At 35.5% G+C, this 13,924-nt stretch overlaps 1 protein-coding gene across 18 annotated transcripts in view; it reads right to left on the bottom strand.

Annotated features, from left to right (window-relative positions):
* Positions 1 to 13,924, bottom strand: part of THOC2 (THO complex subunit 2) — a gene marked incomplete at its 3' end in the record, with an annotated part of 142,205 nt that overhangs the window by 15,099 nt on the left and 113,182 nt on the right. For 9 of the 18 annotated variants that reach the window (XM_081042748.1, XM_081042739.1, XM_081042750.1 and 6 more), the window contains 9 exons: positions 13,401 to 13,558; positions 12,358 to 12,486; positions 11,889 to 12,020; positions 11,618 to 11,802; positions 10,937 to 11,115; positions 10,589 to 10,691; positions 3,058 to 3,488; positions 2,817 to 2,875; positions 1,278 to 1,394 (listed from right to left, as the gene is read on the bottom strand). In XM_081042748.1, coding sequence (XP_080898874.1) covers positions 1,278 to 1,394; positions 2,817 to 2,875; positions 3,058 to 3,488; positions 10,589 to 10,691; positions 10,937 to 11,115; positions 11,618 to 11,802; positions 11,889 to 12,020; positions 12,358 to 12,486; positions 13,401 to 13,558 — 1,493 coding nt within the window. Of the gene's footprint in view, positions 1 to 1,277; positions 1,395 to 2,000; positions 2,876 to 3,057; positions 3,489 to 10,588; positions 10,692 to 10,936; positions 11,116 to 11,617; positions 11,803 to 11,888; positions 12,021 to 12,357; positions 12,487 to 13,400; positions 13,559 to 13,924 lie in introns of all 18 variants that reach the window. The other 9 variants (XM_081042751.1, XM_081042740.1, XM_081042738.1 and 6 more) reach the window with 6 other exon arrangements.

Below are 13,924 nucleotides of genomic sequence, written 5' to 3'. Positions count from 1 at the left end.
TTTCTGTCACATATGTTTTATTTTCAAAAGGCTTTCACAAATGTAAGGAACCATAATCTTCATCATTGATTAAAAAATCCAGTTAACTATAACAGCAGGTTTCAAACTGCTTCAAAGGATTTTTCAGGAAATAAATACAAAGTAACATTGTTAATGCATGAATTTAAAATAGCCCACATAAACCACTGATGGTTAAGACTGACATACACAATCCCAAACTGGTTATGAAAACCTACTATATTGCAATACATATTTAATTTAGCCAATAAAAAGTTTTACTTTAAAAGAAAGCATTCACAGTACAACTGATACTCTTTTGATTAATACAGTATATTCTGAAAACAATGCTACAATTTCAGGCACATTGGCTAATCTAAATTGTTAAAAATTAATGCTTATTTGCCCAATATCCACAGACATTTCATTTTAAAGCTATAGATCTAAAAGCAGTTAGTAATGTCAACTGACTATGTTTCAAAATTTCATTTTGTATTGGTCCACCAGTAAAGAATCATATTTAGCAGATATAAGAGGAGGCAAAGTAGAAAATCAAAGTAAAGGAGGGTACAAGTTTTATAATAAAGACAAAATAACATGAACAATGGACAATTCAACTACAATAATAAAAAGAACTGTAATAAGATACACAAACTGCACATTTTTAGTAGAATGCTCAAGAAAATAGAATAATAGGCAAGAAGTAATACTGACATGTAAACACAATCATCAAATTGAGTATTCCCCTCCAGAAAAATGATTAGTTTACATTAACCATATTTCTTGATGTTATGCTACAACTACCAAAAAGGTAGCTCAGCAGAGGCAATATAAAGAATTTTATGGATTGAGATGGGCTCAGTTTTTAGAACAGTTATGTGAATGCATCAAATTTATTTTTAGGTCTTTCGGGTTATCTAAAAAAGTCAGAGAACAGCCTGACAGATTTGTTTTAAGAAAGTAAATAAGCCTATTCCCCAAAACAAACCAACAATGCCTTCCCCAAACCTTAAATTTATTTCAGGATTTTGAAGCATAAAAGGATAATTAATAACACAGCAAGCAAGGAGAGATTATAGAAATGTTGCCACATCACACACATTTTATAACAATCTCATTAAAAGGAACCACTGCCATCCATTGTTTCAGTTTGTGACAGGTATTTTTAAAGGTTATTTTACTAGCTTACTGAATTTACTAGGGTGAGGGTTTCTACTAAATAAATGAAGTAAAGAATTTTTTGGCTTTACTTAGGCATGATGATTTTAAAAGACTCAAACCTTTGCTGAAGACTCCTTGAGTTCGATGAGACTGTCCTGTAGAAAATGAATGGAGATGACAGGTGAGCTGGCATAGTTCTCAGAACCCAGAGGAACTTTGGGAAGTATGGCTGTAACCTGGAAATAAACCAGCTACTTCTTGTGAGGATAAATCTCGTGATGTCATTATTGTATGAATATCAACAATAAAAAACAAAAGCAAAACCATGTAATGGAATTCTAATGTTAAAAAATACTAAATTATATGTATTCAATGTAACGAATAAAAATCTTTCTCTGCTCAGAATTTAAAAATAAATGTCAATGCCACATTTTTTCATTACACTTAAGTTATATTAAGAGGCTTAAGAAATCAAAACATTTTTTTTCTCCACATAAAGTTTAAAATAGTGGAGGTCACTGTAGAACAACAACACTGTCTTACATTTTCATAGTTTTTTTTCTTTAATTGGGAGGTTTCAATTTTCACTTTACTCTGACTCCAACATAAATATATACATTTTTTTTAATCCTAGACAGAAAACTCAGTGGCATTATATTAACAAAAAAATAAAATATATTCTACAAAAGAGTAATCAGTTTTTTTGCAAACTGCCTCTCATGGTGAATCTCATAACACACACACACACACACACACACACACACACACACAACACTTGAAAGAAAGAAAATCAGTTATGGTATTCCACCACAGTGTTCTTGATGAAGAATTAGTTAACTTACAGTTTTAAAAGTTCAACGTACTGCAAATTCAAAGATTCCATGAAATTAGATGACTTTAGAATAAAAATTAAATATGGAGCAAGGAATGGCTACCCTGAGTCTTCAAGAAGGCTACACCCACGATTTTGTGCTGCAGTTGAATGCCTGGGGTTTCTCTTTGCTGGGTGGTAGGATTGGATGCCACATCTGCTTTTATCGTAACGCAAGGTTCAACTTGTTGGGAACCCAACAGGTATAAACAAACCTCCAAGAGAAGATACAACAGAAGCTGCATGCTCACTGAATATACACAACTACAGGAGAACTGATCACCAAGGAGACTTTGAAATGGAACTCCTTTCAAGACTCCTTCTTAGAAGGCACACATCGGTATGATGCTCATCAAGAAGCTTGATGAATTCAGAGGTATCTTGTTTATCCTATATCATCCAGGATGTCTTCATTGCTATATATTCTTCAATATTTATTCCGAAAAATAGGCTTCATTCTGATGAAAAGATTCATTTGCTTGTAGCTACCATTGCACTCCAAAAAGACTGCTTAAAGCAGTGAGGCACTTCTGGGTAAAATTTCTCTTGTACTTTCAAACACTACAAAATTAGTGCTAGGTCCTTGAAGTTTTAACATTTTTATTACAAAAATACTCAATAGGAAAAAATATCAGTCCACCAATATGCAAAAAATTCATTCTATAATGCACCATAAAACCTCCAGTGGCTCCAGTGAATACTTGGCACAAGACTTGAAGGAAGTCAGGACACGTATTCCAAACAGGTGAGCCTAACATGGACGCTGCCTTCCTCAGGCTATACTAACCTTTACTGTTGAGGAATGTGAAGGAGAAGGGTGTGTATCAATTTTGCGGCGTTTTTGTTCTGTGGGGACAAAAGAAATAGTCACAATAAGGTATATTTCCAATTTTTCCAAACACTTCAAAAAAAATCACCAACTTTTAAGGTCATTAAGTACTAGGTGCCCCCAGTGAAGTCCCTAGATAACTTGCCAAACAAGGAGACAAAAACCAAAGCTAAACAAATGTAAAGAAAGGCAAACTTGCCCCTTTCAGGCTCAGCAATATCTGATCGGGGAACAGGTGACTTCAAGGACCCAGAAACTGGTGTTTTTTCTCCTCCTTTAACATTTTCCTTTGATTTCATTTCCTTTGCTATATCTCTTTCTCTGGACGGCTCCTTCTCTCTTTCCTTTTCTTGAGTCGATTTTGATTCTACGTTGGGGACAGTGGTCTTGAATTTCTCATCTTTAGCTTTTTCTTCCTTCTTGAATTTTTCTTTCTCTTTGTCAGACTTAGGTGTTCTCTCCTTCGTCTCTCTTGCTTTTTCATCTTTATTTGGCCGCTCTTCCTTTGGTTTTTCTTTACCATCTTTACCAAGTACCCTGGCCTCTGGAGTAGTAGCTGGAGTCTTTTCTTTTTTCTCTTTTTCTTTCTCTTTTCCTTTTTCTTTGTCATTTTCTTTAACAGTTTTGCTGCTTAAGAAAAAAAATACACGATATTGAGATAAAATCTGACATAAAACACATTTCATGCTTTAAATCATTATGGGTTTCTTACTGACTTCAAAAATTATACAACTGGAGAATAAATGGATCAAAATGGCGAGGTGAGGTGAGCCTCTGGAAATCTCCCCTGGAATTTACAAATAATGCAACAACTATAACTCCACAAAGGACTCCCTGCACAGCAGACAGGCAAGAAGAGTCTCACTGCTGAATTCACCTAAACGTGGGAAAATCACATGAGCAGGGGAGGAGGGAAGGGAGACGTGCTGAGACAGAACAACGCAGGCACAGGATACAGACCTAGCTCAGTGCTCTGAGCTAGCTGCATCCCGGAACTACTGAAGCTGCAGGAGAGGGAAGAACTAGGACTGCTAGGGCTCCGCTTATGGCCCACAGGGCTGAGGGGACAGCATATAACACAGCTGAACCGAACGCTCATCGCAGACCTCACAGCAAAGAATGAGGGAAAAAGGCTGAAAATGGTGGTTTAAGCCCTCAATGCCGAGCAGAGAACGGAAGCCTTAGGCACTGAGACTAGCCGCCCCTCCCTACCAACCCAGAGCACGGCCCGCCCCCACCTGCCCAGTGATAGAAGTGGAACAGTAGCAGTGTCAGATCATAAGAACAGAATATTTACAATTCTGAGACCAGTGGTCCACAGACACAGATTCGCAGCCCAACTAGTTCTGCCGAAGTAGAAGGAACTGTGCAAGAAGAACGGGCTATGGCAGTGGTCACCACCATTGCTCTGGGCTACCTCTCAGGACTCACCGTGACCCTGTCCCTACTTATCTGGGCGGATCCCTGCAGGAGTAAACAGAACTGCTGAAATACACAGGCTCTGAATCTGGTGCAGGAAGAGCTTTAGAACTTCAAAAGCTCTCCGTATACCCACACAGACACTGTGCCCTGTGACCCAGGTGAACTATTAACACAGGAGACGCCCGTATCCCAGGGAATCCCCCCATTATGTGAGAAGCTGGAATAGTGACTATAAAACATAACACTAGAGTGTGAGAGAGAAAAAAGGGTGGCAGTCAGAGAGAAAATGAAACATTCTACCAACACGTACTGGAAAACAAAAGACCTCTTCCTAACAACCTGCAGAACACACTCCTACAGATGTTGAGGAAGAGAAATAATAAATTATTACTTGCCAAGAATAACCAAGGCAACAAGACAGCTCAGAAAGATACTGAAAAGTCTCAAGAAAATGAACTTAAGATATGGAAATATGTGACTTAAATATCAGAGAATTCAAGATTGCAGTTAGGAAAAGAAACTCAACGAGATGCAAGAAATACAAAAACGCAGTTTAATAAATTCAGAAACACAATCAAAAAACAACATGAGCATTTTATCAAAAAGACTGAAATTTTAAAACAGAACCAAATAGAATTTCTGGAGATTAAAAAGTCAATAGAAGAAATTAAGAATGAAATAGCCAGCTTAGGAAGTAGAGTTGACCAGATGGAGGAAACAGTAAGTGACATCAAAGATAGAAATCTGGAAATGACATGGATGGAAGTAGAAAGAGACATGCGACTTCAAAGAAATGAAAGAACTCTACAAGAACTTTCTGACTCATCAGAAAGGACAATATAAGAATAATGGGTATACCAGAAGGCAAAGAAAGAGAGAAGGGAATGGAGAATATAATCAAACAAATAGTTGACATCAACTTTCCAAAACTGTGGAAAGAATTAGATCCTCAAATCCAAGAACCAAATAGAACACCTAATTACTTCAACCCCAACAGGCCTTCTCCAAGGCACACTGTATTGAAGGTGTCAATAACAACGACAAAGGAAGAATCCTCAGGGCAGCCAGGGAAAAGAAGACGATGTCCATTTCCTTTGTAACCTACAAAGGAAAGCCAATTCGATTATCATCAGATTTTTCAACAGAAACTCTACAAGCCAGGAGGGAGTGGAACCAAATATTCAAATTATTGAAAGAGAGAAATTACGAGCCAAGAATAATAAACCCAGTAAAGATATCCTTTAGCTATGAAGGAGGAACAAAGACCTTTCCAGACATCCAGAAGCTGAGAGAATTTTCTAATACACGACCTGCGCAACAAGAAATACTAAAGGAGGCTATTTGACCACCATCAACAAGGACAATTTGTGGCAACATAAAAAGGGGGAGAGTAAAGGCCTGAACCGGAATATGGGAATGGAGAAAGTGAATGTGCTGAAGAAAATGGAATACTCTAAACATCAAACTTTCTTATACATAATCTTAATGGAAACCACTCAAAAAAAAATCCAGAACTCAAATATATACTCTAATAAAAGCACAACCAGAAAAAAGAACACACACACACACACACACACACACACACACACACACACACATAGAATACCACCACACGGAAATAACACACAAAAACAAAAAGGCGAAGAAACCGTGGAGACAAAATCTTATCAGAAATCTAAAGACAGAATGATAGGATACACTCACATAATAATCAAATATAAACGAACTGCACTCACCAATAAAAAGACACAGAGTAGCAAATTGGATCAAAAAATCAAACCTAACCATATGCTGTCTCCAAGAGACACATCTCAGCTAAAGGACAAGCATAGACTCAAAGGGAAAGGGTGGAAATTGACACTCCAAGCAAATGGTACACAGAGAAAATCAGGTGTAGCCATAATCATATCAGATGAAACAGACTTCACGGTGAAAAAGACAAGAGACAAAGACGGACATTTCATAATGGTAAAGGGGACTATATAACAAGAAGACGTAACAGTCATCAATATTTATGGCCTCAATCAGGGAGCAGCAAAATATACCAAGCAACTACTAACAGAACTAAAGGGAGAAATTGACCAAAACACAATTATACTAGGAGACATAAAAACATCACTGACAGCTATGTATACATCATGCAAACAGAAAATAATGAAATAGGAGCCCTAAATGACACATTAGATGAAATGGACATCACTGACATATATAGAGCACTTCATCCTAAAACATCAGACTACACATTATTTTCGAGTGTACATGGAACATTCTCAAGGATACACCATATATTGGGACATAAAAGCAGCCTCAGCAAATTTAAGAAGATTTAAATCATACCAAGCATATTCTCTGATCACAAGGCTTTGAAATTGGATATCAACTGCAAAAAGAAAGCAGGAAAAACCACAAATACATGGAGATTAAACAACACACATTGAAAGAACAACTGGGTCAAAGAAGAAATTAGAGGAGAGATCAAAAGATACATAGAAACAAATGACAGTGAAAATGCATCCTACCAAAATTTTTGGGATGCAGCGAAAGCAGTTCTAAGAGGGAAATTTATATCATTACAACCTATCTCAACAAATAAGAAAAATCCCAAATAAATAACCTCAATTTACGCCTTAAAGAACTAGAAAAAGAATAATAAATGAAACCTAAGTTCAGCAGAAGAAATGAAATAATAAAAATCAGAGCAGAACTAAATGAAATAGAGAACAAAAGGACAATAGAAAAAAAATGTGACAAAGAGTTGGTTCTTTGAAAAGATTAACAAAATTGACAAACCCTTGTCTAGACTCACTAAGATAAAAAGAGAGAAGACACTAATAAACAACATCATAAATGAAAAAAGGGAAGATATCACGAATGCTACAGAAATGCAAAGGATCACCCAAGAATACTATGAAGGACTATATGCCACCAAATTCAATAACCTAGAAGAAATGGACAGGTTCTTAGAAACATATAGCCTTCCAAGGCTGAATCATGAAGAACTGGAAAATCTAAACAGACCGATCACCAGTAAAGAAACTGAATCAGTCATCCAAAACCTTCCCAAAAGCAAAAGTCGGGGACCAGATTGCTTCACTAGTGAATTCTACCAAACCTTCAAAGAGGACCTAATAACAATCCTGCTCAAAGTCTTCCAAAATATTTAAGAAGAGACAGTACTCCCTAACTCATTTTAAGAGGCCAACATTACCCTGATACCAAAACCTGGTAAGGGTAACACAAAAAAAGAAAACTACAGACCTATATCTCTGATGAATACTGATGCAAAAATCCTAAACAAAATTCTAGCAAATCGAATACAACAATGCATTAAAAAGATTATTTCTCATGACCAAGTGGGGTCTATCCCTGGGGCACAAGGATGGTTCAACATCCGCAAATCCATCAATGTGATACATCACATAAACAAAATAAAGGACAAAAATCATATGATTATATCAATTGATGCAGTAAAAGCATTTGACAAGATACACCATCCATTTATGATTAAAACACTTAATAAAATAGTGATAGAAGGAAAATACCTTAACATAATAAAGGCCATCTATGACAAGCCCTCATCTAACCTCATAATTAATGGTGAAAAACTGAAGACCTTTGCTCTACGTTCAGGAACACGACAGGGCTGTCCCCTATCACCTCTGCTTTTCAACATAGTGTTGGAAGTCCTTGCCAGAGCCATCAGGCAACAGAAAGAAATAAAAGGCATCCAAATTGGGAATGAAGAAGTTAAAATGTCACTCTCTGCCGATGACATGATGCTATATATAGAAAACCCTAAAGACTCCACCAAAAAGCTGTTAGAAACAATCAATGAATACAGTAAAGTTGCTGGCTACAAAATCAACATACAAAAGTCCATTGCATTCCTATATACTAACAATGAAATCTCAGAAAAAGAAATACAAAAAACAATTCCCTTTGCAATTGCAGCAAAAAGAACAAAATACCTCGGAATAAACTTAACCAAGGATGTGAAGGATTTATATGCTGAAAACTATAAGACATTTTTGAAAGAAATTGAAGATGACACAAAGAAATGGAAAGACATTCCATGCTCATGGATTGGAAGAATCAACATAGTTAAAATGGCCATATTACCCAAAGCAATATACAGATTTAATGCAATCCCCATCAAAATCCCAATGGCATTTTTTAAAGAAATAGAACAAAAAATCATCAGATTTGTTTAGAATCACAAAAGACCCCGAGTAGCCAAAGTAGTCTTAACAAAATAAGAACAATACTGGAGATATGACACGCCCTGACTTTAGCTTGTATTACCGGGCAACAATAATCAAAACAGCATGGTATTGGCAGAAAAACAGACACGTATACCAACGAAATAGAATTGAGAACCCAGAAATAAACCCCCATAAATACGGACAGGTAATTTTTGACAAAGAAGCTAAAAACATACAATGGAGAAAAGACAGCCTCTTCAATAAATGGTGCTGGCAGAATTGGATAGCTGCGTGCAAAAGAATGAAACTGGACTGTTATCTGTCACCATGTACCAAAATTAATTCAAAATGTATCAAAGAGTTAAGCATAAGTCCTGACACAATAAACTGCATAGAAGAAAACATAGGTACTAAACTTATGGTTCTTGGATTCAAAGAACATTTTATAAATTTGACCCCAAAGGCAAGGGAAGTTGAAGTTACAATAAATGAATGGGACTATATGAAACTTAAAAGCTTCTGCACAGCAAAAGAAACCATCGACAAAATAAAGAGGCAACCTACTGAATGGGAGAAGATTTTTGCAAACAGTGCCTCAGATAAGGGTCTAATATCTAAAATATACAAGGAACTCATGCAACTCAACAAAAAAACAAACAACCCAATTGAAAAATGGGCAGAGGACCTGAACAGACATTTCTACAAAGACGTACAAATGGCAAATAGACATATGAAAAAATGCTCAACATCACTAATCATCAGAGAAATGCAAATAAAAACCACAATGAGCTATCACCTTATCCCAGTTAGAATGGTTATCATCAACAAGGGAAATAGTAACAAGTGTTGGAGAGGCTATGGAGAAAAAGGAACCCTCATATACTGTTGATGGGAATGCAGACTGGTGCAGCCATTATGGAAGGCAGTGTGGAGGTTCCTCAAAATTTCAAAATAGAATTACAGTATGACTCAGCAATCCCACTCCTAGGTATCTACCCAAAAAATCTGAAAACATTTATCCATAAAGACACGTGTGCTCCAATGTTCCTTGCAGCTTTATTTATGGTTGCAAGTCATGGAAACAACCAAAATGTCCTGCGATACATGAATGGATAAAGAAGTTGTGGTATATATTCACAATGGAATATTCGGTGGCAAGAAAAAATGAAATAGGATCATTTGTGACAACATGGATGGATCGTGAGAATATAATGCTAAGAGAAATAAGTCAGATAGAAAAAGCAGAGAACCATATGATTTCACTGATATGTGGTATAAGAACCAAAAACAACAGATAGATAACAAGACAAACAAATGAGAAACAAAAACTCAAGAGACACAGACAATAGTTTGGCGGTTACCAGAGGGTAAGGGGGGAGGGGGTTGGTAGATGAGGGTAAAGGAGATTAAATATATGGTGATGGAAGAACTGACACTGGGTGGTGAACACACAATGGGATTTATAGATGATGTTATGTTGAATTGTACACCTGAAATCTGTGTAACTTTACTAACAATTGTCACACCAATAAACTTTAATTAAAAAAATTATAGAACTAAGAATATCCTTTGAAAACTAAAGGACAACTTTTAGACAAGTAAAAAGGAAGTACCGTAAGTAATAAATAATCAAATTCATGAATAGCAGATTATAAAGAATGATCAAAGTGATGCCAGGCACTTTTTTGTATACATTCATAACCTTGAGGACTACAACCAAAATTATCCCATAAGCCAACCAAGGGTGCTACTATCAGGAACTAGATTCCTTGGCTGGATGGATCACTGACCTAAATCAGTGTAGTCTTCTCTTATGTTAAGTATCCTTATCCAGATTGTCCACAGAAAACACTCAATCGTAAAATGTTTTAACTTCACCACCTACCTTCCTCTGCATATCCCAGCAGTGGAAACAAAGTCAGTCTTAACATTATACAAAACACAATGAGGATGGTAAGCACATCATCAAAACGTCAAAGTCCAACATAAATGAATTTCATAGCATTCAACGACTACCTTCTTCCATTCATGTCTAATGAGGTTAGTCATGTAAGAATTCAGAATTTTGACATACACATACTTATATAGCGAGCACAGTGTTCCTACCTGTTAGAGCTACTATTTCCATTGCTTGAATTCCCTTTCAGTGTGGCACTAGAAGCTTTATTAACAGCTTTCACACCACATTGAGATCTCTCTCTTGATTTATCTGAAATAAAGGTAAGGTTTTATTTGATGAGTCCCTAAATGCAAGTAAACTACAATTTCGGAGTAAAATGATTAGAGATTAATTAAAAAGAAACAAAGGATTAATTATTTCTTGACGGTTACATACTCTTACCTAGGCAATAAAAAAGTAATACTAAGCCAGTATTTTACTTGTCATGTGATACAAAACATTTCAGTTTGTTCAAACAAAGCATATTACTTATAAATTTCTACAAATAAGCATACCAGTCTCCTCAGTACTGCTTTCATCCGATTTAGACGCACTTCCTATGGCCGATGAAGAAGGCCCACCACCAGGCCCATTTTGTACACTGGCAGCTGCATTCCTCGGAGGCGGGTCTTTGTGATGAAACTCATTTTCAGGTATCATGTATGACTTTCTACTTTTCAACTGCCCAAAGTAGCTGAAAGTCGCACAAAGTGTTTAAATATACAAATACAAATCAAAAAGCACAAACATGGGGTTTAAAAGAATAAAATTAGCAAGTTGTTCACTCTGCTACTTAGTTCCAGGGAACAAAAAATCTTAATTTTCAGTACGTTCTTAAGGTCTTTATAGAGAGCCTTAGATACTTTCTTAAAAATAAAAATTTCAATGTAAACTAATCCTTTAAGATGCCTTTTTTCACTATTGAAGATCTGATAACCCAACTGATGATAAAACTACATTTTTTCGAAACCAAGATCTATTATATATGACTTGTGAAATTATCATCCAGTATAGACTGGAAGCTGATAATTAGAAGTGACAACTCTCACCAGCCTGTGGGAACATGATCGCATAATCTCCCATAATCTCCTGAAGTAAGGCAGAAGATAAACTTCACCACTGTAAAACATTTTAAAGTCTTCAGAATCCTTCTGTCATCTAGTCTCATAAATCACATTAAAGTATAATTGTGTTACCCCATAGCCAATGCATATAGATCAGGCCTCTTCTCTTTTTCTTCTTGGCAGATTTTATGCACTCTTCTTTCCAAAGCCTGACCCAGATTCAAAACTTTAGGGTACCAAGGAAGTATTTTTGTTAGCACAATCAAGATATTCCTGATGTGAGTATATTCGCCTGTTTCAAGGCAATGTACCGATGCCTACAACAAACATTTAAAAATCTGTTATTATAAAAGTATGTGTATGAAGAGAAAATACCACCTTTGAGAAATACATTTTTTTTTACCTTGGTTAGTTTGTAATGCCATTTATGTACAACATGTCGAAAATTTTCATAGTCTAATTGATCAGCTTTATTTCCACCATCAAATCCAGTTGCCCGCAATATAGTAAGGAATCCTGGATAATTTCCACATTCCTAAAGGGGAAAAAGGTTGTTACTTTAAGAGAAAAATTCTGTCACTTAAGTAGACTAATGATTCCACGTGAAAACACGATGTATATTTGAATAATAAGTAGTTTTCACAGTTAGGTTCATCTTATTCAATGATATTAATTTGGAATGTCGTCAGTTTGAGATAGCATAAAAAATATATATAGCCCTTTTTAATAATGGATGAATTATGCTTAAATTTTAAACATCGTTTTATAACTGAATCTTCAACTCAGCTTCCTTTTTATAACTGAACAACCTAGAGATTACTGGAAGTGGTCATATGCATAGGTATAAATGTAAGTATATTTATTAATCATACCTTTTCATATGTAGCTCTATCACTGTGCCACCTGGTTACAGTCTCCAACATGCAGCAAAGAAATCTCCCGTATCGACTAGCTTCATTTTCAGTACAGCTTGCGACTGTGTAAATTATGTCAGAGAAAACCTACAGGAAAAAAATGTTTGAAAAATAAAAAACAAATCAAGGTCAAAATTAGTTCAAAAGATTAAAAGATCATGTTATAGCAAATCATAAACTAAACAGGTAGGTTTAGTCAAAATGTGTCTTCCTCTTTTATAGTTACAATTCCAGAGATCTTCAAAGATTTTGACTTTCGTGAGGAAATAGCACATTCATGAAGCAACAACAAAAATAACTTTTATAAAGACAGCTGATTTACAATGACAGAAAAAAACTATCATTATTATTAAATCATAACTTCTTTAACAAAGACTTAGCCCATAGATACTACTGGGGTTAGGGAGACAATAAGTAGAGGTGAGGCTGATAGAAACTTGAAATAGGAAGTTGACATGCTGTAACATATATTTTTAGACCACAAAATGCAGTAATTTATTAAGAAAAAAGCCAGTTGCAAAAAAAATCTATGAATGTAACTATACTGAAAAGCATCCCTGCTTTTATGTATGTGTGAAGGTATAAAGGTTTTTTTTGTTCTTTTTGAGGGGGTGAAGGTTAAAAATGGAAAGAGATTTCTACCTATTATGACAAACATATATACCCAAATGTTGAGTTAATAGATTAACTAGCAGTATTTATTATGTATCAGGCACTATTCAAAGTGCTCTTGTGTGTAGTGACTTATTTAATCCTCACAACAATCTTATAAAGCAAGTACTATTATCCCGTTTTACAGTTAAGAAAACTGAGGCACAGAGAGGTTAAAAAAACTTATCAAAGATCATGTAGCTAGAAAGCAGAGCTAGGATTCAAGTTCAGGCACTTGGCTCTTGAGTTCATGCTTTTTAACAACACACACAATAATACTTCTATAGATTATAATGTTTAGCTATCTTTGTGTGAGACTTTTTTCAAAGGTTGCAATAAAAAGAACTTACTCGATCATAGCAAAGAAGTGTGGAAAAATTTGGAGTTTTCTGTTGATGTACCAATTCAACAAAACGAGCACAGTAAACAGCATCAATTGCTGAAAAAATACATCGAGGAAATATACACAGCTGTAGAAATTTTGTGATGGTCTCATTTTTGGTAGATTCTAAAAATAAGGGAACAATATATTAAGTGGTAAACTTCCTCAAGTGCCTCAAGGCTACTAAACATGACAACATATTAACTTTAGTGTAGAGAATGCTATAAAACCACAAACTATTTATAGTTTGTAACCAAAAGGTCATGCCTGGGATAAGACTTTCATTTTCACTCTATGGACACTTTTGTATCTATAATTTCTCCAGAAATATGAATTTATACAGAAAACTTGAATGATAAGCTGCCAATATTATAGATATGTTAATTTCACCAGCAAACTAAATCAGTTCCTTCAGTGAACATGAGAAGTTAATTCTGCATTAATGAATAACCAAAGAATGGGATAGTGAACAGAATTGAAACACAAACATAA

The sequence above is a fragment of the Rhinolophus hipposideros genome (genome assembly GCF_964194185.1).
Source record: "Rhinolophus hipposideros genome assembly, chromosome: X".
Classification (NCBI taxonomy): Eukaryota; Metazoa; Chordata; class Mammalia; order Chiroptera; family Rhinolophidae; genus Rhinolophus; species Rhinolophus hipposideros.
Note: the sequence above shows the minus strand (reverse complement) of the source record. Positions and strands in the feature narration are given on the sequence as shown.